Consider the following 17080-nt stretch of genomic DNA (forward strand, 5'->3'; position numbering starts at 1 on the left):
ACTCCACACAGAGGAAGGAAATAGGAACTAAAATCTGTTCTCTATGGTTCACTAAGAACATAAAATCCAGAGTACTGCTTCGCAGCTACACATCCGAGACGTGCAAACCCTGGGCTCATCACCCCACAGCCTCTTCCACCAACTGTCCTAAAAAGTTCTCTCTCAGAAGCCCACACCCATCCACATCCCAGAGATGATGGGGCACTCTCTGTAAAAAGGTCTGTGTTCAGCACTGTCTCATTTTACAGTGCAGCAAAGAGGAGGTAAGAACATGGATGCTGCAGCCTAGTCCCAGACCTGACTCCTGTCCCACTCATTATTGGATTTGTGACCTGGAAGGGAACTTACTGGTCTGAGGCTCAGTTTCCATAGCTAAGAAATGGCGACTTGGAAAACAGCAACTGTTAGTTGAGTGGCAGGAGGTAAATGAACTAAGGCTTAAATTTTTAGTTACATTAGTTTTGGGGGTGAGGAATGTAGCACAGAAGAGTACAGTTAACAAGCACAAGGCTGTGGCTTTGATCCCCAGCACCACAAAATAAATAAGTAAATGCATCCTTTAGTCTCACGACAATTGAATGGGGCATATTATGATTCTAGACATGCAGAGAAACCTGACGCTCAGGAAACAGATCCTCTCCAGGCTGATTCACTTTGGGCTGGGCTCTCGACCACTCAGTTATCAATCTGTTTCCCACTCTACCTGATGTGGAACTCTGGGATCCTTCTGCTATGAGCAAATAAGACACACTCCACTTGCTCTGTCCTTTTTTTCCTGATTGTGGTGGGATGGAATCCAGGGCTTAAGCTGCACTGCAGCTCCTCCTCCTCTATCTCACAGGTAAGAACATCACGGAACCCTGGTACCATTTTCCCAGCTACACTATAAAGAAGGAAAGCCTCCCCCCAATATCTAGCTACTGTTTTACATCTGGAAATAATACACAAACCAGCCCAGCCCAGCCCAAACAAGTCGGTTACCCCAAGTGAGCACTGGAGACTGTCTTGGGGATCACACTCACCCTCCACATGCTAGACAATCACTCTACTACCACAGAGCCACACTCCTTACCTACAATACTCTTTTTAATAGTTTAGTCTTGAATTCAACAGGAAAATAGAAGTGGAAACAGTAGAACTTTAAACACAAAAGAAAGTTACTCACCCTGTCTAGGGGGCTGGGAGGAGGATTTCATATGAGCTGATGATGGCAACGGAAGAGAACAAAGGGGAAGGAGAGGACGAGACGGACCAAGAAGACACAAGAAAAGACACAGTAATGTCTTGGTGCCATGGCTGGGACAGGGGCATGCACAGGTATAGTATATGCCTTTCTGATGCCATGGGGCAAGGTGTGAACAAGAAGAAAAGTTTAGTGCTAAGTGAAAGCTGCATCGGAGCAGATCAAAACCTAAAATCCTTAGTAGAGTCGCAGGCTTCCCTGAGCACACTGTGGGTATGTCCTTTCCCCCGGTAATTCACTGTAAAGTCATGCAGGCCAATTCAGGGGATGTGGAAGCCTGAGAATGCTGCCTAGGACCTGAATCCACCAAGCACCCCACCCCCCAAAACACAAAGAAGACACTGATCCACCTGCCAAGTATATCTTGCCGGGGTGAGCATCTGAGAGCCTACACAGGCTGCCTGGGCACTGTACCAAAGAGCTATACAGCCATGTTCATAAAGATTCAAAGCATCCACCCTGAGATGTCCATCACATTAGTCAAGCCCCAGGCTAACTAGTTCAAGCATCCATGCTGAAGGAGCAAAGGGGAGGAAGCATCTGTCACCTGAGAGCTCTTGGGCAAAGCTGGGAAACTCTCCTGGGCAGACAGTGCTTTCTCACTACGTCCGCATCTCCCACAGCTCCCTCCCTGCCCAACCCTCATACTTACCACAGGCCTGCCCATATGCAGTGGCCTGCACAAAGAGCACATAGAGGGGAGGTGGCAGGTGCCTCGCAGTCTCATACTGCTTGTGTGCCTGGTCAAATGGCATGAACAGGTATTCTTGCACTGGGAGGGAAGCCTACAAGCAACAAAAGGAAAATTTAGTCTATCTGCATGGATGTTTTATGATAGTTTTGTTTTGCTTTTGCTTTTTGTTTGTTTGAGATAGAATTTCTTGAGTTAGCCCTGGCCATCCTGGAACTCACTCTGTAGACCAGGTTGGCCTTGAACTCAGAGATCCGCCTGTCTCTGCCTCCCAAGAGCTGGGACTAAAGTACTCAGGATGCACAGACAAACAATCTCTGTGAGGTTGAGGCCAGCCTGGTCTATAAAGGGAGTTCCAAAAGCCAGGACTAGAGAGGGAGAAAGAGACCCTATCTCACAAGAGAAAACAATACAAAACAGTAACAGAAAAAAAGAAATATAAGGTATATTCAAGCTTATTTTATAAAACAAAACCTCCCAATCGGCAAGGTTAATGGTTTGGTGTGACTAAAAGTTTTTTTTTTTTACTAAGAACACACAAAACAAAATGTAGACCAGGCTAGTTTGAAACTCTTATGCAGACCAGGCTGGCCTCAAGGCATTTACCACCATCCTCAGCTTCTTGGATTTTTGAGAAATAGTCTTGCAATGTAGTCTAAGGAGCCTAGAGCCTGCTCTTTATTCAGCCCAAACTGGCCACAATGTAACAATCTTCCTGCCTCAACTTCCTAGGTTCCACTACCAGCCCAGCTCCATGTCCTTTTGTTTTTTTCCTATTATGAAGTTCTATTATAAAAATACATTTTTGTTAACAGTTCTAATTCCATGCCAACAATGGAAAGAAGGGCAGACTTGCCAATTCCTAGAAAAATGGATTTATAATTTCCCTAGAATCCTTTCACAAAGTTCCTCTATTAGCCATTTATCTTGGTTCATAAAATTAAAAGGATTTAGATCAAATCTAGCATCACAAACCAACAAAAATCAGGTCACATACACAAATGTGTGTGTACACACATTTTTTTTTTTTTTTTTTTTTTTTTTAGTTTTTCGAGACAGGGTTTCTCTGTGGTTTTGGAGCCTATCCCGGAACTAGCTCTTGTAGACCAGGCTGGTCTCGAACTCACAGAGATCCGCCTGCCTCTGCCTCCCGAGTGCTGGGATTAAAGGCGTGCGCCACCACCGCCCGGCGTGTGTACACACATTTTATAGACAGACAGAAAAACAGAGATAGAGCAAGTGAGCGAGAGGGAGATTTTATTCGGGTAAAGTGGAAGCTTTTCAAATTGAGTCAAGTTCTTTTTTTCCAGAGAGCAATCCACTTTTCACCATCAGCCCCTGAGGTATCGAGTGAACCTACTAGATATTCTCAGGAAGCAAGTTTAAATGCCTAGGGACAGCAGGCTGGTGAGGAGCATGCAGGGAAGGGGTGAACTGAACTTAACGAATCTGAGACAGTGTTACCTCAAAGCTATAGACAGGCAACAGTCTGGGCACGTGTGTGGATGCTCCGGACTCAGTAGCCCAGTATCTCTTTACTCCAGAACATAATTTGTCTTTCCCAGAAAAAGCATTCTCAGTGTAAGCTGACTAGGATGCCAGAGCTGGGAAGCCCAGAGCGAGGCCAGCCCTGTGGCCTCTGGTCTGTGGTGAAAGCAGAGCCATGGTCACCTGCATGATGCTGTTGAGGCGAGGCTGCAGGCTGCTCAGATACTCCTTCTTCACCTCAATCTCCTTCAGGATCTTCTCCTTGTTGGACAGACATTCACGGTACTTCTCTGCCAGCCTGCAGGGGCACACAGGGCACTGTCACCAAGGCATTGCAGGGATATTGCAGCACAGCGGTTCAGATCACTCTAGCGACAGCCAGCATTTTGTGCTGAGTTCTTTGTCCATACGAGCACCATCAAACTTAGTAATTGCATAAATCCTCGAATATGTTGACTTAAAACATTTTTATTACATCTCTTTGTGTGTGGGACAGGGTGAGAGCACATGTATCATGGCATGCATGTGAAAGTCAGAGAATAATCCACCTACCATGTGGTTTCCAGGGATCAAACCCAAGTTGTCAGGCTAGCAATTAACCCCTGAGCTGTGTCATTGGCCCTTTATTTAACAAGGTCAAGCTGGTCTTGAACTTGTGACAAGCTTCCTGCATCAGTCTTCCAAGGGACAAGATGACAAATATGAGCCACCATTTGCAGACGTCAGACATTTTTTTCCTTTCCTTTCCTTTCCTTTCCTTTCCTTTCCTTTCCTTTCCTTTCCTTTCCTTTCCTTTCCTATCCTTTTCTTTCCTTTCCTTTCCATTCCCCTTCCTCTTTTTCTCGTTGTGAGATAGGGTTCTACTAAGTTATACATGTTAACCTTTGTCTTAGTTAGGGCTTCTAGTTGTGATAAAACAAGACAAAAAGCAACTCAGGGAGAAAAGGGTTACTTCATCTTACAATTCTAGGAAGGAACTCAAGTTAGGAACTGGGAGGCCAGAACTGGGCCATGGAGGAATGCTGCTTATTGGCTGGTTCCACACAGCTTGCTCAGTTTGTTTTATTTCTCTTTTTTTTGGTTTTTCAAGACAGGGTTTCTCAGTACAACAGCTCTGCTCATCCTGGAACTCACTTTGTAGGCCAGGCTAGCCTTGAACTTGAGATCCACCTGCCTCTACCTCCCAAGTGCTGGGATTAAAGGAGTGCGCCACCACTGCCCAGCTCAGTTTGTTTTCTTATACACCCAAGGACCACCTAACTAGGGCTAACACTGACCACAGTGGGCTGGACCCTTCCACATAAATCATAAATCAAGAAAATCCTCCACAGAGTGACCTACAGGCCAATCTTAAAGAGGCATTTTCTCAGTGAAGTTCCTTCCGCTCAGATGTCTCTAGCTTGTATCAAATTGACAAAAAATTTGTCAGCACAGGGCTGGAGAGATGGCTCAGCAGTCAAGAGCACTGGCTCCTCTTCCAGAGGACCTGTGTTCAATTCCCAGTACCCATATGGTAGATCACAACTGTCTGTAACTCCAATTCTAGGGAATCTGGTACCCTTACACTAATATCAGTGCACATAAAAATAAATAAGTATTTTTCAAAAAGAAGATGTGAAGTCATAAAGAAACAATATTTAAAAAAATTAGCCAGTACAACCTTTTCTTTGAGTACTTTGAGCTCCCTTTGTAGCTCAGGCTAGTCCAGCCTCCCAAGAAGCTAGGATTAAAGATCTATACTACCAGGCCTAGCAAGAAGATTTTTTTAAAAATATTTATTTATTTATTTATTTTGTATACAATGTTAGTTTCCATGTCTGCCTACATTCCAGAAGAGGGCATCAGACCTCACTATAGATGGCTGTAAGCCACCATGGTTAAAAAGCCAGGCATAGTTGCATATTCCTTAGTCCCAGCCACTAGGAGTCAGAAGCAGGTGGATTTGAGAGGCCATCCTGGTCTACATAGTCTGTTCCAGACCAGCCAAGGCTGTAATAATGAAACCCTGTCTTAACAAAAAAACAAAATGAAACTAAACAAAAAACTTCTAAAAAAGAACAACAGAAACCAAACAAATAAAATAAAAAATTAAAAAAGAAAAGTTGGTCAGAGCTCTGTGAGTTTGAGGCCAACCTAGTGGTATATAGAGCTAGTTTCAGGATAGCCAGGGCTACACAGAGAAATCTTGTCAAAAAAAAAAAAAAATCCGAAGGGGGCTGGAGAGATGGCTCAGCAGTTAAGAGCACTGGCTGCTCTTCCAGAGAGAGGTCCCGGGTTCAATTCCTAGCACCCACGTGACAACTAACAACTGTCTGTAACTCCAGTTTCTGGGGATCTGATACCTTCACAAAATACCAATGCACATAAAGTAAAAATAGACAAATTATTAAGAAAAAAAAAAAAGAAAGAAAAGACCAAAACCCAAAACAAACAAAACTTAAAAAAAAAAATCCGAAAACAAAAAGAAAAGTTGAGAGTACAAATCAGTAACATCAGCCTTCCAAGAGGGTGAAGCAGGAGGATTCCAAATTTAAGACTTATCTGAGTGGCAAAGTGAGTTCAGCGCCAGCTTGGTCACAGGGCAAGGCCCCGTCTCACACTAAACAAACAAACAGGGTGTAAACAGTCTGGGGCTATGTGCAGTGCAGTGACAGAATACTCGTTTACATGCGCGAGGTCTGAGTTCCAAGCCCAGTACCAAAAGCAAAACAAAATAACCCCCACCTCCGCAAATAAAAACAAAACCACCTTGTAAGGAGCATTATTTATGATAGTACAATATGGAAACAACCTAAAAAGTCTGAAAGAAGAATGGTTTGTGATTTTTCTATGCCTAGGATTGTGATTGTGGTACAACCTTCTGAAATAATGCTTACAAAGTTTTTTAAGACAATAAGCTTACAGATGTGGAGAATACAAAATTCAGAGTTAGACCTACATGGTTAGATCTATAGGGGTACAGCTCAGTGGTAAAGCACTTGCTTAGTACATATGAGGACTTAGAGTGGGTCCCCAGCATTGCAGGCAGAGATTGATTCCTTTTTTTGTTTTATCAACTTGACACACACCAGTTATCTGGAAGAGGAAACTCAGTCTAGAAAATGCCTTCATCAGACTGGCCTGGAGAAGGGCCAGCACACTGTGAGCAGTGCCACCCTCTGGGCTGTGCTGAGCAAGCCTAGAGGAATAGGCCAGTAACAGCATTCCTCCATTGATCTGCTCCAGTTAAGAACTGCAGCCTCCTGCATGGCTGCCCTCAGTGAGACTGCACCTCAGAGTTGTAAGCTGAATGAAACACACCCTCCCCCACAAGTCACTTTTGGTCACGGTGTTTATCACAGCAATAGAAATCCTAACCAAGATAAGCAGAGGTAGGCTGATTCAGTGAGTTTGAGACCAGCCTGGTCTACACAGTGAGTTCCAGGACAGTCAGAGTTACACAGAGAAACCCTGTCTTGGGGAAAAAAAAAAAAAAAAAAACTAAAAGGACAAGCAGCAACAAAGAGTTTATGATATAGTACAGCTGGTAGAGTGCTTGCCTAACATCACATAAATCCAGGTGTCATGGTGCTTACCTATAGTCCCAGCACTTGGGAGGCGGAGGCAGGAAGAGCAGAAGTTCAGAGTCACAGTAAGTGGATAAAGATACTTGCTGTGCAAGCCTGATGACCTGAGAGCAATCCCAGAACTCACCAAAGGGGGAAGAAGAGAACCAACTCCAAAGTTGTCCTCTGACTTCCATACACTTGTTATGGTACATACATCATGCACACACACAATAATAAAAGGTAAAATTAAAAACAATATTAGGAGTCCATGATGGACGGTGGTGGCACACACCTTTCATCCCAGCACTTGGGAGGCAGAGGCAGGCAGATCTCTGTGAGTTCGAGGCCATCCTGATCTACAAGAGCTAGTTCTGGGACAGCCAGGGCTATCTCAAAAACCCAAAATAAAAATAGTAATCATTTAAAAGGAAAAAAATTAATTTCATTCTCAGTTATTAACATTTTTTAAGATTTTATTTTTAAATTGTGTGTTGGAGGTTTATGTACATGAGTGCAGGTGTCCAAAGATGACAAACATTAGATCCCTGGAGCTGGAGTTACAGGTGAAAGTGAGTGAACTTAAATAGGTGATAGGAACTCAACCTGGGTCCTCTGGAAGAGCCACTACGTGTTCCTAACCACTGATTCAGCTCTCCAGCCCCTCAGGTGTTACAATTTCAAAGGAATGCCCAGACATGATAGTAGCATGCCTGTAGTTCTAACAACTGGGAAGCTGGGGCAAGAAGAGGGCTTGTGCAGCAGTTTGTGACCAGTTGAGGCAATATAGAAAAATCTGCCTTTGGACACTGGATTTTGAATAGTGTTAAGAATGCTAAAAACTATGGGGACTTTTAGAGATGGACTGGATATATTCTGCATTACGGAATAGCTATGAGCCTATGATAACAAAAAGGAGATATAGATACGCCTGGTGTCACCTTGACAAAGGACGGGGTTGTGATGGTTAATATTGACCCGACCAGATGAGGGCCAGCAAGATGACTCAACAAGTTAAAGAGCTTGCTCAAGCCTGATGATTAGAGTTCACTTCCCAAAATCCACTGTCGAAGGAATGAAATAAAAATCGTCTTCTCACCTCCCCATGTATGAGCATACCCCCACACACACATACACACACACACACACAATTAGAATCACCTAGGAGATGAGTCTCCTGGAATATCCTTGAGGGAGAATCTTGACTAGGTTAATGGAGGTGGGAAAACTCACTCTAAAGAGGGTAGCAGGGCTGGGCAGATGTCTCCGCAGGTAAGAATATCTGCGACTCTTGCAGAAAATTGGGGCTCAGTTTCTGGTACCCACTGTCTTTAGGCAGCTCACAACCATTACATGTAACTCCAGTTCTTTGCATGGGTGGGGGTGGATATGATGCTCTCTTTTGGCCCCTGCATGCATGTGGTGTGAGTGTGCACGCGTGCACACACACAGGTAAAATATGGGAAAGCTTTAAAAGTAGGCAGCATCACTCCCTGGGCTTGAGTCTTACACTACATAAAAAGGAAAAAGCCAGCAATCAGGAATACATTGCCCTCTTTCTGACTAGGAACAGGGACCAACTGCTTCATCTTCAAAGGCAAGGCAAAATAAGCCCTTTTCCCTCAAGGTGCTTCTGTTAAGTGATTTTGTCACAGAATCAAGGAAAATAACTAATAGTTACTAAACAAAGAGATGGGTTTCACTGTGACTTTTTCATACATGGATATCATCATATCTTGTTATTTGTCACCCCCGCTTTCCTCTATGACTCTCCCCATAATTTCTTACTTATGACTATAATTTTTACGAAATGTGTGCATGGACATGTGAGGGTACTCATCCATTCATGCACATGTAGAGACCAGACATCAATCCAACTTTGACAGGGTCTCTCACTAAACCTGGAGCTCACTGATTAGGTTAGGTTGGCTGGCTAGAAACTTCATGGGATCCACCCGTCTCTACACCCCAGACTCATGACACTTAATCCACCTTTTTCACATGTGCTTGGGACCCAAATTCAGGTCCAAAATCTTGCACAAGTACTTTACCTACTGAACCATCTGATCCATCTTCCAGTGCAGTTTTTAACTTATGGTCTTGAGAAATGAGCCAAGAGCCATGTTGTGCATGGTAGGCAAACATTCTACCACTGAGCGCAGACAGAGGTCAGTCAACTTTGAAAACTCCACTGTGAATTAATGAGAACTGGGATTTGGTCCTGGTCGTTCTGTCTCATCCTGGTCATGATCAAGCACTATCAGGGTCCAGCCCCGACATAAATTATTTTTTGAACCAGAGTGGAGGTGTGGGAATAAAGACATAACTTACATGACTTTATTTATCAGAAGGGAGTTTTTAGGGGTCCTTTATGAAGTCTTGAATTTACATCCTGAAAATTACCTGGGTTTATTTTCCAAACAGTTTTTTATTTGTTTGTTTGTTTGTTTTTTGTTTTTTTCGAGACAGGGTTTCTCTGTAGCTTTGGTGCCTGTCCTGGAACTAGCTCTTGTAGACCAGGCTGGCCTCGAACTCCCAGAGATCCGCCTGTCTCTGCCTCCAGAGTGCTGGGATTAAAGGCGTGTGCCACCACCGCCCGGCTTCCAAACAGTTTTTATACCAAAACATAAACTGAGGGGGAAACTCATTAGCATTTTGTTTTCTAGCTAGCCAGGAGAATGACTGTGGTCAAGTCCACACCTTTTATGCCCATTTAGTCACGTCTTTCTATCTATGCCTGCTCTGTCATGTAGACTGAAAAACACTTTTTCCCCAGGCAATCTTCTAAATCACAAAGGAGCACAACGGTATTAGCGTATCCTGACCACTTGCTTTGGATGGCGTTAGTTTGTCTATCAAAGGGCTAGGCGACCACTTTTTGTGTGGCAGGTGCAAATTGTACCTTGTCAGGTTGTTTAGAATTTTGACTGCCATACACTGTAGAAATATGGGCCTGTATAATCCAGCCCTATAATTTGTGTGGTTAAAGAGGTCAGAGAGGAGGAAGCACTACCTTTTCCGCTGCTCCAGCTCCCAGTCCAAACGGGCCAAGGTCTGTTGGTGGGGGTCTCCCATGGTGATTTCAGCCTTGCTGATGTTTGGTGGAGCCTCTGTATAAAATTCCTCTAAACTGACCAGATCAATTTCTTCATGCTTTGACCTGTAAGCAAAAACTAAGTTATCAGGCAGCCATTTTCAGGACCCCAAACTGACTTTCCAGGAGCAGTTGATCAATTTACCCCATGCAGCCCCACATATAGCTACTTGAGATCCCGAATTCTCTCAGCAAATGCTCAATGACAGACATTTCAGTATGGCAAAAGGCTATTAGTGACAACCACAAGGCCATTTGCCCATGTTGCCCAATCTATTTGTCAACAAATTAGATGAATACTTGAGAAGGATGTTTGATGAATTTACAAATGTCTCCTGGTTGAACAGAACTATTAGCCAAGAAACTCAGAATTCCCATAGTCTAGGTTCATGCCATCATATTGAAACCAAGATAAGACACGTCACCACAGAGGAATAAGCCTAGGCGTCTACACCTAACTTTAAGACATTCCACTAGAAAAAGCCAGACTGGTAGAACTGGATGTGGAAAAAAAAAAATTTAGTGGCTTTAATTTCTGCTCGTTTCTAAGTATCCTTATAAAAGAAGCCTGATTCTGTACTGGGTTCATGTACTGAGTGCTCGGGTCCTGGAGAAATAAGCATCAGAGTTACCATATATTAATAAGCACCATGTGAGGCGGGGACGGCACACACTTGTAATCCAACACTCAGGAGGCAGAGGCAGGCGGATCTCTGAGTTCAAGGCCACCCTGGTCTACAGAGTGAGTTCCAGGATAGTCAGGGCTACACAGAGAAACCTGGTCTAGAAAAATCTCAAAAATAAAATAAGCACCTATTATATGCTATCCTCACCTCATCTAGTTCTTAAAGATAAGGATTTTATCTCCATTTAAAAATCATTACTTATTATATAAATTAGCTATACTTTTTCCCCCCATTTTTCTTTTTTGTTTGAGACGGTTTCTCTGTGTAGCCCTGGCTATTGAGGGACTCACCCTGTAGACCAGGATGACCTAGAACTCAGAGAGCTACTTGCCTCTGCCTGCCGAGTGCTAGGATTAAAGTTGTGCACCATCACTGCCTGGCTCTTTTTCCAATGTGTCCAAGATCACACAGCTAGTGAGGGGCAAAGCCTGGATGTTAACTCCAAAGCTCATGATCCTTCTCTGTGGCCACCTGCCTGAGTTCTATTATATTCTGACTTTGCCAACTTCCATCAAAACAATGAAACGATTATAGAATAGGGCATCACATTCGTGTTGTTTTTATACATTTTCAACTGTCATAATGTCAAAAATAGTATTAGAGAGGAAGATGTTGACCAACAGGTACATTTTTTTCAATAGAGCAAGTAGGTGCTGGTATTCTAGCACAGTACGTAGATATAATAATAATACATGTTGAGGAGAAAGAATTGCTTTTAACAAGTGCTGAGCCCAAAATGCAAAAGGTCAGAGAGGGGGCTGGAGAGATGGCTCAGAGGTTAAGAGCATTGCCTGCTCTTCCAAAGGTCCTGAGTTCAATTCCCAGCAACCACATGGTGGCTCACAACCATCTGTAATGAGGTCTGATGCCCTCTTCTGGCCTTCAGGCATACATGCAGACAGAATATTGTATACATAAAAAATAAATAAATATTTTTTAAAAAAAAAAGGTCAGAGAGGTTTCCACAGTTCTTTGTGTAGTTTGAAATGATTGCTTAAGATTTTCCCACTCCAAGTAATCCCCAAATTCTGCAGTCTTTAAGCTTGCTGATGCTCCTATAAAGGGATCACTCACACCATGAAGAACAAGCATTACCACATGTACATCAAAGCCCTATCCCCCAAACTCACTTGAACTCGAGGCATTTGGTGATTTCCTTCTGCAGGTGCATCACTTCGTAGAGCAGGTTCTGCAGCTGTAGGTGGTAGGCATCAACTTTCTGCTTGGCCTGAAGGAAGACGAGGTGAGCAGGGCAATTTAGGGCAAGACTGAGCATCAGCAAGTCAGAGAAGGGGCAAAGGGTCAGTCAGTTACAGTGGGGACAGAGAATAGTCAGGCTATTAATTTCAACTCTACCTCATGGGTCTGATCTCTTCCTTTCTTTAACCTGATGTGGGCTAATCGGTTAAGCTTCTTTAGAGTCATGAAATGCACACAGCTTTGGATCCTTCGTTCTTCAATTTCAATGGCCTGTGCACAAAAAATGGTAAAGACCAACAGATGATGGATCAGATCCCTTTACACCCTAGCTGCTGCCAAGCCAACACCATCCAAGGCCATAAACAAACTCTAAAGGGAGCCTGGAAACAGAAGACTGACCACGTAGCCAACAGTCTGCAGAGCAGCATGCCTAAGTTTTATTGTGACTACTGGGGTATACATCTTACCCATGGCTCTCCATCTGTGAGAGAGACACACTGCATGATCTGTGATGTGTATCTTTCCCATGGCTCTCCATCTGTGAGAGAGACACACAGCAGTGGTCTGTGATGTGTATCTTAGCCATGGCTCTCCATCTGTGAGAGAGACACACTGCATGATCTGTGATGTGTATCTTTCCCATGGCTCTCCATCTGTGAGAGAGACACACAGCAGTGGTCTGTGACGTGTATCTTAGCCATGGCTCTCCATCTGTGAGAGAGACACACTGCATGATCTGTGATGTGTATCTTTCCCATGGCTCTCCATCTGTGAGAGAGACACACAGCAGTGGTCTGTGATGTGTATCTTAGCCATGGCTCTCCATCTGTGAGAGAGACACACAGCAGTGGTCTGTGATGTGTATCTTAGCCATGGCTCTCCATCTGTGAGAGAGACACACTGCACGATCTGTGATGTGTATCTTAGCCATGGCTCTCCATCTGTGAGAGAGACACACGGCAGTGGTCAGAAACACAGAGAGAATATGAAGGATTTAACACCAGAAACGGATGGAAGAGCAGGCCCAGAGCCTGACTGACAACACAACGGCTGCATTTCAACACGGAAAGATACCTCCAGTTCCATTCTTTCCTCCTCCTCCTCTTGCAAGGGCCCATGATCCCACATCCCCCCGAGTCTCTCTCTTGGAATGAGGCCAACTGTGGGTAGTCCTATGATGGTGGCCACTCGGCCTGGCATGACTCGGCCAGACAGAAAGGCTCTTTATCAGTTTTGTATTTCTTGTTCTGTTTCAGTAGAAGATCAGGGTGCTGAGCCTGAGTGTTAGGAAGGCTTCCCCCTTCCTAACAGACAGAACAGTTTTGTAGGGAGAAGTAGGATTTAAAAAGTGCAGCTTTCACTTACATTGTGGAACGTGAAACTAGAACTGTCAGCTGTTTTAAAGGAGGGGAACATGATGGCACATGCCTTTAACCCTTGATGTGGGAGTCCCCTCTGTGTGCAGTGATACCATTAATAAATGAAGAAACTGCCTTGGCCTGTTGATAGGGCAGAACTTGGGTAGGCGGGGAAGACAGAACTGAATTCTGGAAGGAAGAAGGCAGAGTCAGGGAGATGCCTTGGAGCTGCTGCTGCCAGAGTCAGACATGCCAAAACTTTGCTGGTAGGCCACGAAACTCGTGGTGATACACAGATTAATGGAGATGGGTTAAATTAAGATGTAAGAGTTAGCCAATAAGAAGCTAGAGCTAATAGGCCAAGCAGTGATTTAAATAATACAGTTTTTGTGTGATTATTTCGGTTCTGGGCAGCCAGGACAAACAAGCAGGCCCTCCTCCAACAAACCCTAGCACTGAGAAGGCAGAGGCAAGAGTTCAACAACATCCTGATCTACATAGGGAGTTTTAAAAACAAAGAGAGGGGGGCTGGAGAGATGGCTCAGTGGTTGAGAGCATTGCCTGCTCTTCCAAAGGTCCTGAGTTCAATTCCCGGCAACCACATGGTGGCTCACAACCATCTGTAAGGAGGTCTGGTGCCCTCTTCTGGCCTGCAGACATACACACAGACAGAATATTGTATACATAATAAATAAATATTTTAAAAAAATAAAATAAAAACAAAGAGAGAAAGAAATAAAAAGGAAAGAAGGCAACTAGTTCACATAATAATATCTACACCTACTGATCCTATGGAGACCCTCACCACAGCAATGCCATGCCATAAAACTCGGACTCTTATAAATATATGACAGTAATAAAAGTAACAGCTATGAAGCTTGGTAATAATAATAGAGCTATAGAGTGTAATAATATTAACAATACTGGTCATCATACATGAAAATAAGTAAGACTGCTGGGAAAAAGTGAATACTTCTTTAACCCACCAGTTTCATTTCTAGATATACTGTTCTGTTTTATATCTGCCCAATTCATCTAACATCCAAGACAATTTTGGGCTCTATGATTTACTTGCACATACTTCTCAATAGTTAGCAGAATACCTGAAATGTAAAAAATATTAAGTAGATAATATTAAATTATTATAATCATAGAAAAAAGTTATCTTGTACTTCTCTGTGTAACCAGGCTGTCCTCGAACTCACAGAGATCTGCCTGCCTCTGCCTCCCAAGTGCTGGGACTAAAGGTGTGTGCCACCACCGCAATACTGTACTCTTATTACTATGATAGGAGATTGGACTAACAATTTAATAGGCAGCTCTCTGGAAGCTCCAGACTCCAACCCTAATCACAGCTGGGATAGAGTACAAGATCAGGAAGAACCTAGTGGCTGCAAAGGGAGTCCCAGCTGTGCAGACACACACCAGGTTTAGCATGCCTAGCCTTTCTCCTTACCACATCCTTGCTGCCCTTGCTCTTCAGGTCCTGGATCTCGGCCATCAACCTTTGTAGCTCCTGGCAAGTATACTTGTAGAGATCATAGTCTCTGCCAGGGTCCCGCAGGTCAACCTCAGCCTCCTCGCTGTAGTATTTGCCTTCCTGGGGAGGAAAGGAGAAAGGGCTTGGGTAGAGGATGGAAGTCTCCCTGCCAGGATCACAGACAGTAAGAATGAGAGCCTTCTATATGTAAGAACATTACAGTGTTGGTGCAACCGGTCTGGTCTACACCATGCCAGGCCAACTAGGACTACACAGTGAGACACTGTTTCACAAACCATAACTTTACAAAGAAACCCCAAACCAGGGCATTTATGGAATTGGTCCTTTTGTTGTTGTTTTGGGTTTGTTTGTTTGTTTCGTTTTTTAACACAGGATTTCTCTGTGTAGTCCTGCCTGTCCCAGAACTTGCTTTGTATGTGATTGGGCTGGCCTCGAACAGAGATCTGCCTGCCTCTGTCTTCCCAAGTGCTTGGATTAAAGGCATGAGCCACCCAGAGATTCTCAAGTAAAATTTTCAATTACTTATTTATTTATGGGTTTTTTTTGGAGACAGGGTTTCCTCTGTGAAACAGCCCTGGTCATCCTGGAGCTCACTCTGTAGACCAGGTTGGTCAATAATTTATTTTTGTTTTGGTTTGGTTTGGTTTCAAGATAGGGTTTCTCTGTGTAGCTTTGAAACCTCTCCTGAAACTCACTCTGTACACCAGGCTGGCCTTGAACCTATAGCGATCCACCTGCCTCTGCCTCCCAAGTGCTGGGATTAATGGTATACTACCATCACTTGGCAATAATTTAATATTTTGAAATTATGCATACGTGTGTATCTGAAAGCGGTTATAGGCATGTGGAAGTCAAAGGCATTGGGTGCTCTGGGAGCTGGAGCTATAGGGGATTTAAGCCACCAAATACAAGTGCTAGGAGCTTAACTTAGGTCCTTTGCAAACGGTTTAATTGAGCTCTTATTTGCTGAGGCATTTCTCCAGCCCCTAAAATGTTTTTCTCATTTTCAAAATAGGAACCTCTGTGCCTTTTTGATTACGGAATAATGCATACCTGATGTCAAGAATTCAGAAAAGAGACATATCGAGGCAGGCGGATCTCTGTGAGTTCGAGGCCAGCCTGGTCTACAAGAGCTAGCTCCAGGACAGGCACCAAAAACTACAGAGAAACCCTGTCTCGAAAAACCAAAAAAAAAAAAAAAAAAGAAAAGAGACATATCAAAAACAAAGTAAAATATGACCTTTGAGGTCAACCTAATGACCTGAGTTCTGGACTGCCAGACCTGAAGGAGATGACTCCCACAAGCTATTCTCTGAGTATTAGATGTGCACCATGATACACTAGTGCCACATACCCTAAATATACACAACAGATTTTTTTTTAATGGCCTGTAATTTCACTTCTCATACCCAAACAATTTCACTGTGAATACTGTGAATTTTTATTTTTAAACAAGCTAGGATCACATTGTCCATGCTGATTAAGGAAACTTCACATCCAGATAAACACAGATGTTTGCCTTAATAAATAAGGTAAAGGAAGATACCAAATATCAACACCCAATATCAGCCTACAGACACAAACATACAATGTGTGCACACACACATACATGTGCACCCACACACATATAAACATATACACAAACAAAAACTTAAAAAGCACTATTTGCCAGGCATTGTGGCCTATTCCTATAATCATCGCGCTTGGAAGATGGAGGCAGGACAATGTTGACTTCAAGCCAGCTTGGACTGTAGCACAAGACCTAAAATCAAATTAGCAATGCTATAGTCAGAGCAAACACAGAAAATCTTACATTAATTTTGATTTCCTTAAACTAAGGGGAAAAACTGTGTTTCATTTTCTCTTCACTTTATTCTTTCCATAAATTCCCATTTAAATGTATTAGAATTAATTCAGAGAGTCTGAGTAATAAATAGCTCAGTGGTTAAGAGCACCTGTTGATCTTGGAGAAGACCCAGCTTCAGTTCCCAGCAGCCATATGGTGGCCCACAATTGTCTGTAACTCCAGTTTCATAGGAACCAGCACCTTCTTCTGATCTCTACAGATACTGCACACACATGACACAGGCAAAAAAACTTAAAACACATAAAAATGTTTTCTTAATGAGTTCTGGGTGGTAAAAGAGGACTTATTTTCTGCGCTTGTTTATATGCTTTTACCTGGGCTGGAGAGATGGCTCAGCCATTAAAAGCACTGGCTTCTCTTCCAGGGGACCCATGTTCAATTCCCAGTACCCACATGGCAGTTCATAG

General features: G+C 43.5%; 1 protein-coding gene across 2 annotated transcripts in view; it reads right to left on the bottom strand.

The window, feature by feature from the left end:
- The window catches only part of Thoc5 (THO complex subunit 5), a 36064-nt gene that overhangs the window by 15106 nt on the left and 3878 nt on the right, over positions 1 to 17080 (bottom strand). The window contains exons 3-9 of one of the 2 annotated variants that reach the window (XM_057772924.1): positions 14762 to 14905; positions 12104 to 12217; positions 11878 to 11975; positions 9981 to 10127; positions 3606 to 3720; positions 1896 to 2028; positions 1166 to 1201 (exon numbers count right to left, since the gene is read on the bottom strand). In XM_057772924.1, the coding sequence (XP_057628907.1) occupies positions 1166 to 1201; positions 1896 to 2028; positions 3606 to 3720; positions 9981 to 10127; positions 11878 to 11975; positions 12104 to 12217; positions 14762 to 14905 (787 nt within the window). The remainder of the gene's footprint in view (positions 1 to 1165; positions 1202 to 1895; positions 2029 to 3605; positions 3721 to 9980; positions 10128 to 11877; positions 11976 to 12103; positions 12218 to 14761; positions 14906 to 17080) is intronic. The other variant, XM_057772925.1, reaches the window with a different exon arrangement.

Source organism: Chionomys nivalis, chromosome 6 (genome assembly GCF_950005125.1).
Source record: "Chionomys nivalis chromosome 6, mChiNiv1.1, whole genome shotgun sequence".
Classification (NCBI taxonomy): domain Eukaryota; kingdom Metazoa; phylum Chordata; class Mammalia; order Rodentia; family Cricetidae; genus Chionomys; species Chionomys nivalis.